The sequence below is a fragment of the Pseudorasbora parva genome, chromosome 11, assembly GCF_024679245.1.
Source record: "Pseudorasbora parva isolate DD20220531a chromosome 11, ASM2467924v1, whole genome shotgun sequence".
In the NCBI taxonomy this organism is placed as follows: Eukaryota; Metazoa; Chordata; class Actinopteri; order Cypriniformes; family Gobionidae; genus Pseudorasbora; species Pseudorasbora parva.
Window position 1 is genome coordinate 5,401,269 of NC_090182.1, and position 18,745 is coordinate 5,420,013.

The 18,745-nt window shown below is 41.4% G+C and overlaps 1 protein-coding gene across 1 annotated transcript in view; it reads left to right on the plus strand.

The window, feature by feature from the left end:
- The window catches only part of arhgef9b (Cdc42 guanine nucleotide exchange factor (GEF) 9b), an 81,742-nt gene that overhangs the window by 15,869 nt on the left and 47,128 nt on the right, over window positions 1-18,745 (plus strand). Inside the window, 1 exon segment of the mRNA XM_067456858.1 lies at window positions 905-1,011. Coding sequence (XP_067312959.1) covers window positions 905-1,011 — 107 coding nt within the window.

Here is an 18,745-nt window from a genome sequence, read left to right on the forward strand (position 1 = left end):
TTTTTTAAATGGAAAATTAGCTAACACAATTGTATAAATATTGCGTATATAATAAAATCCCCTCAAAATTCTTCATAATAATCAAAAAATATTATGGAACAAAAATATATTACATTGGTTTTCCTGGAAAAAAGTTACATCAAAGTTTTACACCCTAAACGAAGAGAACCAGAGGGTTAATATTCAACTTATTTTCATCAATCATCAAGCTTGCACACACTGGTGTGACACAGACACGGAGATAAACCTTTATTTTTTATTTTTTTTTAAAACAGTCATCCTGTTTTCAGCTCATTTTGATGTGACATAAAGCAGTGATATCTAAGAGTGGTTTACTTGCTTTTTAATTAGTCTTCCCATTAACGCCACCATTTTCTTCATTCAGGCCAATTTGTTTCGATCGGGCTGAAACGAGAGGCGGGATTTATCGGCAATATTTATATTTATAACCAATCATATCCGTTTGTAACCGATCCGTTCCAATCATACGCGATAGTGTAGTCAATATGTAAAAGTCAATGCCCTCAGGGGAGGCAAGCCTGCTGGCGTCAGACAGTGTGACTTTATAAAAACATATGACTTACACTTTTTTTAATGTCACATTTTGTAACATTTGAAATGTTTTTTTTTTCTAATATGGATTTTCTCATCCAGTTTTTAACACAAAAAGGTGGGGGGGGGGGGGTAATTTTCCGAACAATCTGATCTATGAGCAATATTAATAATATTCAAGCATCAAATTGCATAGGACTACCACCCTTCCGTCAGTGTGAGGACATCTTTCATAGCCGTTTAATTCTCTCAATTTGCTCAATAGTTGTGGTTAGAGTTTGATGTTGTGGCATGAATTTGAATGTGATTTTATATAGAGCACTTGCGCTCATTCTAGCAATCTGATCTGCAGTTAAATCGATGGCTAAGTCAGGCCTTCTCCGTATGAGGAACAGCAGCACCGGATCCAATAGACGGAGGCTGTTTAGACCAGGATCTGGACCACTGCATGTCAACATGGTGAGTAATCCACCCTCATCATCTGCTGTTTGCTTATTAGTGGATGTACAATATGTTCATGCAGAATAAGGCATCAATATGCGCTTTATAAGTACTAATAAACAGCCAATATCCAGTGCTGGGAAGGTTACTTTGGAAATGCTACCAAAATTACCCTAAAATGTATATCTATTTCAGTGACTAAAGCAATGTAACTGATCACATTTGATTACTTTTTCATTACTCTCAGAAAAAAAGGTACAATTCTGTCACTGGGACGGTACCCTAAGGTACAAAAGTGAAAAGGTACATCTTTGTACCTTACTAACCCCTAAATGATACATATTAATACCTTAAAAGGTACATATCAGTACTTTAAGAGTGCATATTAGTACTGTTTCTGTGTTGTACCTTAGGGTACCATCCCAGTGACAGCAATGCACCTTTTTTTCTGACAGTGTACTTTTTCATTTTTCAGCACTAGATCTAATTTTTATCTCTCGCCATGGTGGCAAATCTCAGACAGGTTGTAGCCTAAAGCCAGGGTGCGAACTAGGGGGGAGCTCGGCTCCCCTAAATAAGACATGGGCTCCCCTGAAAACGTGATTTGTGAAATTTTGGGGGTCTCAAAAAAATATTGACACTGTGTTATTTTGAGATGCAATTTCAGTTTTGTGTAATGTAATCGTTGTGGATTATTATATGTAAAATTGCTAAAAAAAATATATATATAATTAATTCATGCATGACGGCGATTTAAATCTAATTCACTTCAATAAAGATAACTATACCTGCTGTTCTTGTCATGAACGTCAAGGTGTGGTGGCGCTGCCGTGCAAATTCCACTCATGTTAGTTTTTTCTTTCTTTTTCTTCTAACTTTTCAATGCAAAGATTCGTAGAAAAAAACATAAACGAATATCCACTTCTTGATCTTGGATTTCTGGACGAACAGCAAAGGAAGCTGACCCCAAGCCTCTGTGGTCGATTCTGTGATAAGGCATGTTATTCCCAATTATGTGTTGTGGCTGGGTTGATATAGGTATGTGTGACTATTGATGTCTTAAGCCTAGTTGAACGGAGGAATTATGGTATTCTTCTGTAGCCTGACTTTAACCGTTGTTCATGTGAACTCAAAGACAGCGGGATGCTTTGTTTATAGACTATTTGTGGGTGGCTTTTTGACCTATCAATTCGTGTTTTTTTCCCTTTATTAAAATCAAAGATGTTCTTCAATGATTGTATATTAAGAGCTGGGACACGTTTGTGTGCATTTTGTTTTGTGATTTCACCGGAAAGAATAGAGTCTCTCTCCGCAATGGCATTTAGCGATATATTGACACGCTCGTCTGTGTGTGAAGGAATATACAAGTCCTCTTTTGAGGCACGAAGAACCTTTTACTGTATATGTGCGCAATCACCCCCCCCCCCCCCCCCCCCCCCAAAAAAAAAAAGAAAGTGGGCTCCACCAAAGGCCACGGTATAGTTCGAACACTGCCTAAAGCTTTTGTAGCGGTAATGTGGGTTGATATAATTGGCAGACGTGGTGTGCCGCCAATTCAAACCAGAACCAATCAAAAGCATCAGAATTGCATCGCTTTACTAAATGCACTTTAAATTGTAGATGGCATCATGCATATCAAAAACTGGCAAAACATTTATGTTGTGATTGAATCACGTAATCTAATTATATGTAACTTCCCCAACACAGCCAATATCCTTGTAATACACTCTTAAAAATAACGGTTCTTAAATGGTTCTTTGGCAGGGTGTATGGTTCAATGAAGACCCTTTAATATCCACAGAACATTCCCATTGCACAAAAGGTTCTTTAGACTATAATATGGTCAGAAAAAAATAGTTCTTTAAAGAACCTTTCACAAAACGGTTCTTTGAGTTCTTCTATTTATGGCATCACGGTAACACTTTAGTATAGGGAACACACGACTTTTGCCTCAATAATCTCCTAATTTACTTCTTATTAATAGTTAGTACGGTAGTTTTTCTAGCATTTAAGTTTAGGTATCGAGTCGGATTAGAGGATTAGGGGAACAACAACATTGCCATTGCTAACCAAGCCATCACCTGCTGTTAGCATCCCATTGACTCCCATTCATTTTTGAGTCACTTTGACAGTGAATAACTTTACATCTGAGGCGTTTAAAGACTCTATTTGTCCATTGTTTATTTCTAAAGAAACACGACAATGCATAAAAGGCTCCATTACCTTGTATCTTACACTATCGTGAGAATAGTGCTTCTAAATTTGCTTTTGTTAGCACTATCGGGTAGGTTTAGGGTTTAGTGTGAGTGTACATTAAAAAACCAATGTAACAAAAAATGCCAGATTCACACACATCTGTTCTAGAAAAAAACTAAGCTTTTAGCGCCACCCAGTGGACATTTCACTTTGAACCTGTCGCGAAATATGTACCTGTTGGTACGTATTTTGTGGTTTGCAAAAACATTGCCACAGGTACGTTTTTCCTATGAGACCAGGCTGGATGGGTCAGCTGCGTAATATGGCAGCCCAAAAACAGTGGATTAATGTGGTTAACTGGTATAGATTAGCCTAGAAATCTAGACGCACCCTAGCGGCAGCAAATCTAATCTGCCGCGAGTGTCGTCTAGCAACTCTCAATACCCTTCTGAGCTGTAATTGCCAAACTCTTGCCGGGCCAATCACATCGTGTGTAGAGTCGGCGGGCGGGGCCATAATGACGACGGCCGAGTTGTGTTTGGGTGCTTCTAGTAAACACAGAAACTGGCGAACGGCGGCGGTCTTTCGAATCAGCTTTGACCGCGACTCTGGAAGACTTGGAGTTAAGCTTTTCTCTGAGAAAAGAACAAAGATCGGCACTGAAGTCATTCTTAAAAAGGGAAGATGTGTTCGGAGTTTAGCCGACCGGATACGGTGAATGTTTAATCATCAACGAGCTCTACTTCACCTTCGTTGCTCTGGTTGGTTGTAGCGCTATCCTATCGCGTGCAAAGGGAGTTTGAAAGACAACCGTTTATCCGCCCCTCGGATTGAGCCGTCAATGGTGAGTTTCCAGACCAAATATCTTGATGTGGGACTGACTTGTCAGACTAGGTATAGATGTTTAAATGAGTGAAACTTCTACATAAACTGCTGATGAAGCTACTTTAAGTGCTAGTTTGGTGATAAGCTGAGCTCAAGCTCACATTCGTGAAGGATTGCTGTAAAGTGGGGAGTGAAATCTCAGCCTCACAGCTAATTTGGGGTCACTGTTAGAACTGTTCCCTCGCTTGCATTATGTAATGGTTTTATTTAAAGAAATGAGTCATCAGCAAGTCAAGACAGCATGCTGGGAATCAGAGATTAACTATGGTGTCCTCATCAGTCTGGTAAAAACCCATTTTCCATTTCACATTCTCTATACTCCTTTTTTTACACTTCTTATCAAATATTTGCTCTCTGCAATTTGTGTTAAAAATAAAATAATGTGGGGTGAATTCAGGTTGAACGGGACACTTTTCCCAAAATCATCTCAATGGCAAAAAGTGTCCCAATCAACCTGAATTCACCATTTAAGTTTTAAAGATCACTATGAATAACCATGTATACATAAATGTAGAGTTGTATACCTTTCGTGATGATCTGTTTTTGTTGTTATATTTGTCTTTTCTTCAGAAGTTTCTGAAGTGAGAACAGTTTTACAATTTAGAAGATTGTGCCAAGTCAAGGCACTGATGTGATTAAAATGTTTGTTTCAAACAAGCAGTTAATGGTGAATTAATTGCAATGGCAGGTGCATAATGTATCACCAGTGGCTTTCAAAATGATGAAAATATGCATAATTCATGTTCAATTGTAATTGCAGTGCAATTAGCACAGATTACCACACACGCACAGACTTTATTTGGCAAAGGTTTGAGGTTCTGTTTGTGTGCTTTGAATTACTCCTTGACCTGCTGTTGTTGAAGAATGAATTATTCATGCTGTAATGATGATGGGGAATTATGCTCCTAGTTTCGAGGCTGCGTGAGTTACTCATCCGACGTTAAACAGTGTTGGACATGACCAGTCATTTCTACTCTGTTTAAACGGACAGGTTATGCTGCAGCTGCTTGAAGGATTTTCAGTTTACATTACAATGTTTATATCAAGGCCTTTATGGATGCTTTATAGGGCTGATGCTCACAATATGACCTCAAACTTTTCATCAAATTCATCAAGACCAAATGATCTGAGATGTTATCCACATTACCATTCTCTTACTGTGCGTCAACTATTGATTTATTGTGTCTATTTTTATTTCTCCTAAGAAATGTTGGTAACACTTTAGTATGGGGAACACATATTCACTATTATCTACGACTTTTGCCTCAATAATCTCCTAATTTACTGCTTATTAATAGTTAGTAAGGTAGTTTTTGTAGCATTTAAGTTTAGGTATCGGGTCGGATTAAGGGATGTAGAATAAGCTCATGCAGAATAAGGCATTAATATGTGCCTTATTCTTACTATTCTATTATAGGTATACTATACTATACCTATTCTTACCTATTATACTTTATTAGTGCTAATAAACAGACAATATCCTGGTAATATGCATGATAATAAACAACTAGTTAATAGTTAATAACTGAACCTTAAAATAAAGTGTTACCGAAATTTTATGAGAAACATTTGAGACAAGGATAATAAATGCAATATTATTCCTTTCCTGTGAGATGTGACAATATATTCAGCTTCTTTTAGTACACTGTAAAAAAAATATTGTTGGTTTAACTTAAAAAAGTAAGTAACCTGGTTGTCTTAATTTTGAGTTTATTGAAATTAAAAATTTGAGTTGATACAATGAATGAAATTGGTTTAATAAATAGAAACTCAAAATATTATTGTGTCTGAACCACATGAAAAATGTGATAAATTATGAAAATAGCACAATTTGTCATGTTTCACTGCGTCATCTCATCACAAATAAAACACAATTACCCAATATGCTTACAAAATCTTTTAATAATAATTGAATAAAGGTTGTCTATTCTCAAAAATGTTCATTGTATTAACTCAAACTTTTTATTTCAATCAACTCAAAATTTTAAGGCAACCAGGTAACTTATTTTTTATATATTTTTTGTATAGTCTCTGTTTCCTTGGCAGTGTCTTTAGAGCAACGGTGTTGTTGGATATTTATTGGTGAGGTCCGCCTCCGAGATGATTTGAAGAGAACTGAAGCTTGTGCTGTTACGCACGAGCTCTCCGGCAGGAAGTGTCATTGTTTTCTATGTTCGTCAACGTTTTATCCTGTCTATTGTTGTTTCCTCAGCCAGACTGTATGCAAAATGTATGCCTACATGACTAATGGCCCGCTCACACCAAGTACAATAACTATATTAGTATCCACACGAAGGCATTATGGCACTGTGTATTATAAGTGTGCACTGTCGTCTGCCACTTTAAATGCTCATGGTCTTTAAAGGCAGGCCAGGTTCTCTTAGAATTAAGATGATTATTAAAACTTTATAGTATAGTCATCATCCGTAGCCTGACGTGGTCATACTCAACTCTAGTCAGAATATGAGTCTGATGCTCCGTTTGGCTGTGATTATGGAGCGTGTTTAAACCGAACCCGGAAAGAACTCAATTGGACAGACCTACAACCAATCAGAGCAGCGGAGCGACGCATAATGTTAGTTGTCAAATATCAACAGAGCTCAACTGCACTGTGTTGCCAAGTCTGCTTTTTTTCACGGGTTGTTTTCCGTGTCTGCGTGTTGATGCGACATCAATTATGTGATTATATATAGAACCAGAAATGCAATTTTAGCAGGCAACCTTGTCAAAATAGCACATTTTACCCCCCAAAAGCCTCTTTTTTTTTCCCGGAGAACCAGGCTACATCATCCGTGGTGTGAACAGGCTTTTACAGTACTGTTCCCATGAAGCTATTTTCAGTGTTTTGTCCAAAACAGCAAGAGCTCACAAGTTACTGTAAGTCTGTCAGAACATGCAACACTGTGTTAGCACAATACCTCTAATTCTACAATATCTACACCCACTTCATGGCTAAAATGTGACCTGTGCATGCCAGGCCTAGTCGCGTTTAGGGGGCTCTATTGTGCCTCGTTTGGAACTGCCAAGATTTTTGGCCCACTGATTACCTTGGTCCAAAAGGGCTCGACAGTCAACATGGCTGCACGTTTCTCATGTTTTTATATCGGGCTAACAGCTAACCTCAACATTAAAGATATTTAAAATTATTTTCAGCTCAAAAATCACTTTCAGACTCACTTTAACCAATTGGGATTAGATGTGGATTCTGATCACAATATGAGAGAGAAATATATTTGGGTAACAAATATATTAAATTAAATTAAATTAGCTCCTATCTACTAACTAGTTGCTTATTAGCATGCATATTACCAGGATATTGTCTGTTTATTAGCACTTATAAAGCTCATATTAATGCCTTATTCTGCATGACCTTATTCTACATCCCTTAATCCGACCCAATACCTAAACTTAAACGCTACAAAAACTACCTTATTAACTATTAATAAGCAGTAAATTAGGAGTTTATTAAGGCAAAAGTTGTAGTTAATAGTGAATGTGTTCCCCATACTAAAGTGTTACCAACATTTTTTTTTAACATACTTGCACAAATTCTGTGTTGTTCTTCTTCACGACGTATGACGCATCACGTCAGAAAAGTCACGCGTGATGTACGTGGAAGTGCCGACCCAGTGTTAAAACGAACGTGCAAAGGCGGCCTTTACAAAAATAAAGGTTACACAACGAATGTCGGGGGATTTTGAGGTTGGAGGAGAACATGAGATGGAGTTTTTCGGCACTCGGCCGGTACTTCCACCTTTATGACACAGACGTGAGCTTTCCAACGTGATGAGGTCTTATGTTGTGAAGAAGAACAACACAGAAGTTGCACTTGTTTTTTTTTTACTGATCAATGGTTTGTCTAGATCAGACCCTGTTCCTCGTCAGGGATCATCAGAGCCTCTGAAGCTCTTCCTCTGAAACTGCACTGATTTGGACCTTCAACCGTTGGTTCCCAGTGAAGTCCATTATATGGAGAAAAATCCTGGAATGTTTTCCCCAAAAAACTTAATTTCTTTTCGACTGAAGAAAGAAAGACATGAACATCTTGGATGAGATGGGGGCGAGTAAATTATCAGAAATGTTACATTTTGAAGTGAACTAATCCTTTAAGGCCTTCTTAAATATTTTTATGACGCTGACTGATGCTGGTTCAACATACTCACCAACTTATTTGGTGTAAGCTTGATATCTCAGGCATTTAACCCAATAAATCCTAAACTGGTGAATAAGGGGAGTAATAATCTGGAAGGCCGTCATTGGTAACACTTTATTTTAGGGTTCAATTAGTTGCTTATTAGCTTGTATATTGCTAGGATATTGTCTGTTTATTAGGACTTATAAAGCACATATTAATGCCTTGACCTTATTCTGCAGCTATTATTATTCTGCAGTAACTACATTACTAACTATTAATAAGCAGTAAATTAGGAGTTTATTGAGGCAAATATTGTAGTTAATAGTGAATTAGTAAACAAAGACCATGGTCACATGACTTTAAAATGACCACCATTAAGCTTCTGACAGCTCTTTTAGTCTTTTAGTTCACACTTGAAAATAAAGTAGTTTTGGTCTGCTTATCGTTCCCATTGGCATTTTAACACCGACCCTAAAGATACTGAACTTAAAGGAATAGGAATATATGTTCACAACCTGACTAGTTTGTTTTTATTAAAGCAAATTTCCTGACTGAACATCCAGAACAATGCTGTGTGCTCGTCGTATGTGTGTAGCTATGATGGTATTTTAACCAGCTGAGAACTTATGAAGAGCTTATAAAATATATAAAGGAGCCAAAACAGCGTCAGGAACCCCTCCGCCACACACACAAACCAAGATCTGCGGCGAGAAGGCAAATTCGCGACTATTTTTGGAGTTTGAGTTACTTATCATTGTCACCTTTTGCTTTATTTATTGGGGACATTTAATATCCAGCAATATTACTGATTTAACGGCACTGACACTATCGGATGAGAACAAAACATGAACTGAATTGAGCTGAGTAATCACACTATTGTCTTCTGAAAATTGTTTTGTAATGAATTTACTTTATTGAGATGAATAATGAATAGCTTTTAGCTGAATCATTTTTAGCTCGCTGCTTTACAGCATTATTTGATCAAGTTTGAATCATAATTCTGTTACTTTCCTGTTTATTATTGTGAAGCTGCTTTGAAAAAATCCCCATTGTATAAAGAGCTATGAAAAAACCTGACTTAGGCCCAAAGCAACTTATATATAAACAAATGCCTTTTGCATTGAACAAGGCTTAAATTAAAAACAGAAAAATAATATTAATCACTTCAATAATATGATGCTTTGACCTCACACTAATAGTGAAATGCTCTGAAAAATATTCCTTCTCCCCTTGAGTAATACGTTTTAAAAGTTTTATATTTTAACTTTAAATTAATGTAATACAAATCCCACAAATGATTTACAACAAATGATTTCTAGGCAATTTTATTTATTTTTTAAAACCCATACTTTTATAATATGGGTTTTAACTGATAACTTATATTCATAGACAATGAATAACAGTCCACAAAAAACTATCAGTTGCTGTTAATCATAATTTGAAACCTGCTATGGATGATCTTACGTCTTTACACAAAATGTCGACCAACTGAATGTGTGTATTTTGTCGTTTTCACAAAGTATAGCGGAAGGCGTGCTCTTATGAATATCTGAAGAATAATGTATTTTCTCTTGTGATGCAGAACAGACAGTTATATAACGCTGACACAGAGATTCCCATATGGCTTGTTTCCACCCATCCTGACATTTACACAACAAAGGTCACATCTGAAATTCAAACAGACACAAAACATTCATGAATATAAAGCCAAAGTTGGTCAGATTCATATGATTTAAGGAGATACACACATTCAAGTCAGCAGACAACACATATAAAATATAATCTCAAAGAGCTAGATAAGTCGAATTGAAAATAGTATAATTAATTCCGTTATATTTTGGGGAACGGGGTAATTTGACTTCATTTCCATAAAACTGTTTTGCACTGCAAGCTTGTGAACTGGCTTTGACGTCACCGAAATCAGTGTGTAGTGCTGTACAATGAAACCAACCGCTCACAAAATAGCTGACTTCCCTTTTATATACACATATATAACAATAATAAAATGGCAAGCATCACATTGTGATGTGCAGATTGTATATTGCTTCACATTTTAGTATGGTTTCACAAAAAAGCAGCTGAATGATAAAGAAATGAGGAGCCTTTCTTTACAAAGTGCCAACAAGCATGTGAGTGATGATTAAAATTGTTTAACAAAATCAATCTACTATCATCTTTTTAAATGTCCAATTACATCCAACTGTGACCAACATAAGTGCCACAAACTGGCTTGATAAATACAAAACAAAATGCTTGACACAGACGAATGATGAAATCCCATTTAAAGGGATGCTTCACCGCTTTTTCATATTAAACTGTTATTCCCTTTACTAAAATGAGTTGATACATACCTCTCTCGTCTCAGTGCGTGCCCTTAATCTCTCTGACGCGCGGTGACGATCTGATCGCATTTAGCTTAGCCCACTAAGCCCAGTTCATTCACTATGGTATCAAACAGAGATCAAGTTAGAAGCGACCAAACACCTCCACGGTTTACCGATTTAAATACAGTTACACCAATTGTTGAACGATCAAGTATGATGACATAAAATAAAACGTGGTGCTTTTCTAAGCAGATTAAAAAGGAGAACTATAATGTATGGCGGAATAGCACTTCTGAGAGTACTTCGGCTCGGCGCAGTAAAAAGTCTCGACTGAAAAATCCCAGCATGTCCTCCAACCAATACGCCTATGTAGGTCGTTTGTCACTTCCTTGAAATACGACCCATAGGAGCGTTTACTAAAGTTGCGCCCCTATCAACAATATTTTAATTAATTAAATACGACGCACAGGATCGTGTTCTAAAGTTGTGCTCCTATTGACAGTAGAGCACTTTCATTTTAAAGCTTTTTTCCCTTTTATCTGCTTAATATTTCAGGTTTTGCATAGCTCAGTTGGTAAAGCATTGCACTATTCATCAACATCATGTGATCATGCGATCGTGAGTTCGATCCCAGGGAACACATGTGCTCATAAAGTGTGTATGACTATAAATCACTGGGTAAGTTTAGGGATGGGGGGGGTGTAGTTGTAAATTTAACAAAAATATTTTTGCTAAATGGAAATATGACAAATGGTGGTAAAAACTCCAGACATTGCATTAAAATGAACACACATTTTGGTTGGGAACAACAGTCATACGTCATTTCATGACGTCAGACGTAACACGACACTCTCATTATTTTTATGCCAGCTAGAGGACGCATGACGTTAAAACGTAAATATAGGTCGTAATAAGGTGCTTGAAAAACGACCTATAGAGTCGTATTTTTTTGGAGGACAGGTTGAAAAATCCTCCCTCACTCTCTAGTTTCCGTCAACAGGGGGAGATGTGAGTTGACTGTACTTAAGATGTGACAGTGTTCATTAAAAGATAAATGAAGCATGTAAGTTACAAGTATATATTTACAGAGTGCCAATAAAAGGTAGAAGAATCCAGCTGTGAGACGAGTGTTCAGAGATGATGTTCCACAACTAATTGCACAACATTTGGAAAATGATCAGGCATCGGAGTCTATTTTTATGAGAAGTGATCCTGTTGTGGTATATCTCCCTTAACTAATACACACCAGTGGGCGGGCCTAAGAGACAATGAAGCAGGCATTGGTCTGTGCCTCTGCAGACAGTGCTGATGTATCTCTATTGATGATCTCAATTATAAAACAAAAGACAAACGTAGAAAACGAATCATTATGGCTGCTTGGTTTCAATAAAAGCTGGACTAACAATGAACTTTTAAGTTGCATTAAAAATTAGTGTTTTTATAGCACAATGACCTCTCATTCAATGAGACTTAAGCAAAGACTCTTAATATCTGGCCGAGTTCCCCTGTCATTATCTTGTTATTATAGTGTTATAAACACTAACGAGTGTACAACCGATGCACACACAGCGGCTGTCCGACTTCACACACTCGTTTTCATTCTCTCCTTCAAGTGAACTGTATTATTGGACTAACGTAGGGAATAGTGATTGAGGTTTTGCGGGCCGATTTCGGATTCAGCCCGTTTTAATTTTTACATCGGACTGTTGTAGTTTCATTCAGGAGTTGATGCAACTTAACAGTTGTAAGATTGAACTTTTGTGTTATTAGTAGGTTATATTATACTAGTTTCAAAAACCTTACGGTTGTAAGCATATTAGTAGTTGTCACGTCACAGACAAGGGAAAAGGGTGCGAGGACTCAAGTGCAGAAAAAAGATGATTTATTTACAAAAACAAAACATAAACTCAAAACAAAACCCACGAGGGGGAAAAACACATAATAGAATAATATAAATACAAACTTAAACAAACCAACAGAATCACGGGGAGGACGGAAGACGCAGACATTACACAAGGATCCAACACAGACTGACAAACACAAGGAGCTTATAAGGGGAAGAAATCAAGAGGGAACAGGTGGGGCAAATTAACCAATAATCAGATAACAAGAAGGGCGGGGTTGACAGTAGACCGGAGACATGACAAAACCCACATGTGCACACAAAACAGGACAGGCATGTGACATTACCCCCTCCTTAAGGAGCGGCTACCAGACGCTCCACTAGGGACAGGGATGGGAGAAACAGACCAGGGCGGGACGGGAGGGGCTGACCAGGGCGGGACAGGAGGGACTGACCAGGGCGGGACGGGAGGGACTGACCAGGGCGGGACGGGAGGGACTGACCAGGGCGGGACGGGAGGGACTGACCAGGGGGGCACGGGAGGGACTGACCAGGGGGGCACGGGAGGGACAGACCAGGGCGGGACGGGAGGGACAGACCAGGGTGGGACGGGAGGGACAGGGGAAACAGACAAGGAAGGAACAGACAAGGGAGGGGCAAACAAGGGAGGGACAAGGAAAACAAAAAGTTCAGGAGGCCATGGTGGCACACAAAGTTCGAATGACCAGGGCGGCCCGCCGAAGTCGGGAGGCCCACCGAGTTCAGGTGGCCGGGGCGGCCCGCAGAGTTCAGGCGGCCAGGGCGGCATGGGTAGAGCAGGGCGCCAGGGAGGCGCGGTGAGAGCAGGACTCCTGGGTGGTGCGGTCAGTGCAGGGAGCGCCAGGGAGGTGCGGTGAGAGCAGGACGCCTCAGAGTCGCACGGAGAGCAGGACGCCTCAGCGGCGCACGGAGAGCAGGACGCCTCAGCGGCGCACGGAGAGCAGGACGCCTCAGCGGCGCACGGAGAGCAGGACGCCTCAGCGGCGCACGGAGAGCTGGACGCCTCAGCGGCGCACGGAGAGCAGGACGCCTCAGCGGCGCACGGAGAGCAGGACGCCTCAGCGGCGCACGGAGAGCAGGACGCCTCAGCGGCGCACGGAGAGCAGGACGCCTCAGCGGCGCACGGAGAGCAGGACGCCTCAGCGGCGCACGGAGAGCAGGACGCCTCAGGGGCGCAAGGAGAGCAGGACGCCTCAGCGGCGAACGGAGAGCAGGACGCCTCAGCGGCGCACGGAGAGCAGGACGCCTCAGGGGCGCACGGAGAGCAGGACGCCTCAGCGGCGCACGGAGAGCAGGACGCCTCAGTGGCGCACGGAGAGCAGGACGCCTCAGCGGCGCACGGAGAGCAGGACGCCTCAGCGGCGCACGGAGAGCAGGACTGCTCAGGGGCGCAGGGAGAGCTGGGCGCCTCAGGGGCGCAGGGAGAGCAGGGCGCCTCAGCGGCGCACGGAGAGCAGGACGCCTCAGCGGCGCACGGAGAGCAGGACGCCTCAGCGGCGCACGGAGAGCAGGACTGCTCAGGGGCGCAGGGAGAGCTGGGCGCCTCAGGGGCGCAGGGAGAGCAGGGCGCCTCAGGGGCGCAGGGAAAGCAGGGCGCCTCAGCGGCGCAGGCAGGGCGTTGGGGAAACTTCTCCAGTCCAGCAGTATCCACCGGCACTGGGACCACCGGAATACGATCTGCTGGCATTGGGACCACCGGAACATGATCTGCCGGAACTGGGACCACCGGAACACGATCCACCGGCACAGGGACCACCGGAACACGATCCACCGGAACTGAGACCACCGGCACACGATCCACCGGAACTGGGACCACCGGAACTGCCTCCGGGGCTTCGGATAAAGCCCTGTGCTCCTTCCACGCATGCAGGACTGCCACCACAAAGCATCCCATCACAGCCCTCCAGGCCGTTTCCGGACTCGGGACCACCGGAACGGAGTCCACCGGCACAGGGACCACCGGAACACGATCCACCGGCACAGGGACCACCGGAACACGATCCACCGGCACAGGGACCACCGGAACACGATCCACCGGCACAGGGACCACCGGAACACGATCCACCGGCACAGGGACCACCAGAACACGATCCACCGGCACAGGGACCACCGGAACACGATCCACCGGCACAGGGACCACCGGAGCACGATCCACCGGCACAGGGACCACCGGAGCACGATCCACCGGCACAGGGACCACCGGAGCACGATCCACCGGCACAGGGACCACCGGAACATGATCCACCGGCACAGGGACCACCGGCGCACGATCCACCGGAACTGGGACCACCGGAGTGGTGGATGACACCCTGTGCTTTTCCCAAGCATGCAGGACTGCCACCACAAACCCTCCCATTACGGCCCTCCAGGCCATGTCTGGACTCGGGATTCCCGGACTCGGGACCCCCGGAACTGGCACCGAGGGAGAACTTCTCTGCTGAGTCCTCATAGTATGGTTGGATCCTTCTGTCACGTCACAGACAAGGGAAAAGGGTGCGAGGACTCAAGTGCAGAAAAAAGATGATTTATTTACAAAAACAAAACATAAACTCAAAACAAAACCCACGAGGGGGAAAAACACATAATAGAATAATATAAATACAAACTTAAACAAACCAACAGAATCACGGGGAGGACGGAAGACGCAGACATTACACAAGGATCCAACACAGACTGACAAACACAAGGAGCTTATAAGGGGAAGAAATCAAGAGGGAACAGGTGGGGCAAATTAACCAATAATCAGATAACAAGAAGGGCGGGGTTGACAGTAGACCGGAGACATGACAAAACCCACATGTGCACACAAAACAGGACAGGCATGTGACAGTAGTAAATTTACGTTACCGTAAGAGATTGCACTTTGTGCATTGGAAGCACGTATTTTATCAGATGTCTGTTTTGTATAGCTACTCTGTAAAACAGAAAGCACACGTTTTATTTAATTTTATATTTAATTTATTCATTTTTACAGAAGTTGTAGCAAATTCCTTTTTGTAAAGCTGCAGAACTTGTTTGATCCATGTGTGTTTATTAAGGTCTGAAATAAAACAAGATGGTAACCTAAATATCCCCAGCCCTGTCTGTGATGATGTGTGCTTGCTTATCATAGGAAGTAATAAGAAATGACTCTTTACATTAAGCTATAGGACCCTAGTGAGAACAGGGTTTTGGGGGAATACCTTTTTTTTTCTCTTTTTCAACAAACCGCAGTTTTGGCAAGTTCCCGCAATTTCATTGCATAAAATTGCATAAATATCATGCATATTCCATCGCATTTTTTAAGAAAACTTTGGCATAATCAAAGATTTTTGCTCGCAACAATCACAAAAAAAAGGAGTTATGCGATTTAACCAGATTATAAACTCAGCAAAAAAAGAAACGTCCTCTGACTTTCAACTGTTTTTACTTTCAGTAAAATTAATGCGTGTAAATATTTGAATGAGCACTGAAAGAGTCAACACCATAAAACATAAACTAAAGATGTTTTACAGACATGTGTCTAACAGAAATAGAAAAATTGTGTCCCTGAATGCAGGGAGGCTCAAAATCAAAAGTACCAGTCAGTATCTGGTGTGGCCACCAGCTGCTTGAAGTACTGCAGTGCATCTCCTCCTCATTGACTGGACCAGATTTGTCAATTCTTGCTGTGAGATGTTACCCCACTCTTCCACCAAGGCACTTGCAAGTTCCTGGACATTTATGGGGGGAATGGCCCTAGCCCTCACCCTGCGATCCAACAGGTCCCAGACGTGCTCAATGGGATTGAGATCCAGGATCTTTGCTGGCCATGGCAGAACACTGACATTGCTGTCATGCAGAAACTTACGCACAGAACGAGCAGTATGGCTGGTGGCATTGTCCTGCTGGAGGATCATGTCCGGATGAGCATGCATTAAGGGTACCGCATGAGAGAAGAGGATGTCTTTCCTTATACTGCAAGGCATTGTGATTGCCTGCAATGACAACAAGCTCAGTCCGATGGTGATGTGATATACCGCCCCAGACCATGACGGACCCCTCACCTCCGAATCGATCCCACTCCAGGGTACAGGCCTCGGTGTAACGCTCATTCCTTCGATGATAAACTTCGATGAACAGCTGTCCTTCCGGTCTCCCTGTAGCGCTGTCTTAGGCGTCTCACAGTGCGGACATGGCAGTTTATTGCCCTAGCCACATCAGCAGTCCTCATGCCTCCCTGCAGCATGCCTAATGCATATTCACACAGATGAGCAGGGACCCTGGGCATCTTTCTTTGGGTGTTTTTCACAGTCTGTAGACAAGTCTCTTTAGTGTCCTGCGGTTTTAGAACTGTGACCTTAAATGCCTACTCTCTGTAAGCTGTTAAGGTCTTAATGACCATTCCACAGGTGCATGTTAATTAATTGATTATGGTTAATTGAACATGCATAGAAAACGTTGTTTAAACCCTTTACAATGAAGATCTGTAAAGTTATTTGGATTTTTACAACATTATTGATGAAATACACAGTCCTGAAAAAGGGGCGTTTCTTTTTTTGCTGAGTTTATGTCATTTATGACACATGCGGATGCAGAAGTCCGTTATCAACGAAGGCACAGGGAAGAGACAGATGAAACATGAAACCGAATAAATGCAAGATTATAATCATATATGCTTTGTTTAAGTTCTTCAAGCAGTCTCAGGTTTTTTCTGTAATGTAAATGTTTTGGACCCTCAGATTTCAGATTTTCAAAAAGTTGTATCTCGTTCTATCCAAACAAACCATGCATCAATGCTAAGCTTATTCATTACACTTTCAGATTATATAAATCTCCAATTAAAAATTGTGGTCCAGGGTCACAAAATTCTTCTTTATGTATTTAAACTCACTTGCAACGTCTTTGCTGCTGACCTTCAATGATCCAATTCAACCATATAAATAAGCAAAAATGACTTTAGATAAACATCATATTTGTGGTTATTTTTTATTGCTGAAGGTTGAACGTTCTTCAGCAGCAGAGCTGAAAGGTTTGTTTGAGCTGGGTCCTCTTCTGTCAGGTGTGAATTTGCATTTCCTTCAGCCTGAGGCTTGTTCATTTGTGACGCTGACCACATACCCAGGCCAGTCATAAGTCATTTGGACAACTTTAAAGGTAATTTTTCTCAATATTCAACTTTTTTGCTCCCTCAGATTCAGATTTTCAAATAGTTGCCAGCCAAATATTGTCCTATCCTAATAAAACATAGGCTACAACAATGGAAAGCTTATTTATTGTATAAATCTAAATTGGAGGGGGAAAAAATACCGTTCTGACTGTTTTGTGGTCCAGTGTCACCTTTCACTTACATTAGCCAAAGATCTACTTTTTTTATATTAAAAAAACAAACAAGATACCAACTTAGATGAGGAAAAGTAACACAACGCATTACTGTCCATAAAAAGTAATGCAATTAGTTATTTTTTTAGGGAGTAATGCAATACAAAGCATTGCTTTTAAAAGTAAGCTAACTTTCAGCACTGAATAGTGATATAACGTGTTGTAATATGAGTCTCCTAGTGGTGTGTGTTACTGTTAGGCCTCATATAATTAGTAGTAATAAGGACTTTATTTGGACAGCTTTAAAGGCGATTTTCTCAATAGATTTTTTTTTTGCTCCCTCAGATTCCAGATTTTCAAATCGTTGAATGCCAGCCGAATATTGTCCTATCCTAACAAACCATACATCAATGGAAAACTTAGGCTATTTATTTTTTTTTTATTTTTTTATTTTTTGGGGAGTAATGCAATACAACGGCCTTTTACAGGTAAGCTAACTTTCCTCAGCACTGAATAGAGTAATATTCGTAACTGTATGCACTAGTGGTGTGTGTTAGGCTTTATATAATAGACTCTGAATGTTTGTTAATGTAAACGACAGTGTTTCCATGGTGAGGGTCTGCAGGATGCTGGTTGGTTGGACGCAGATGCGCGTCATCTGTGCTAAAGGATAAGCGCTGTGGATAGTGACTCCTCGCGCTGATTTCCGTGGCTGTTTTGACGATAAAAGATGCCGATAAAGGTGATGGTGAGGCATATGTGCGTCTGTCTTGGCATGCAGGACACAGAGCTGTATCTCAAAACCTGGCGAGCTGCCTAGCAACACATTACAGGTGCGCGCTCCGCTCCGTCTAGGTGGGCTCGCTGGGGTTTGAGACACAGTGTCGTGTTTTTAACCTCTTGCATGCATATCTATGCAGCTGGATGCATTTATAATTGTAGGCTACTGATCGCAGGTTTGACATCAGCTTCGCGAATCTCGCAGCACTGCAGCATGACCTTGGACGTGCAAACGGTGGCGGTGTTCGCTGTTATCGCCATTCTTCTGCT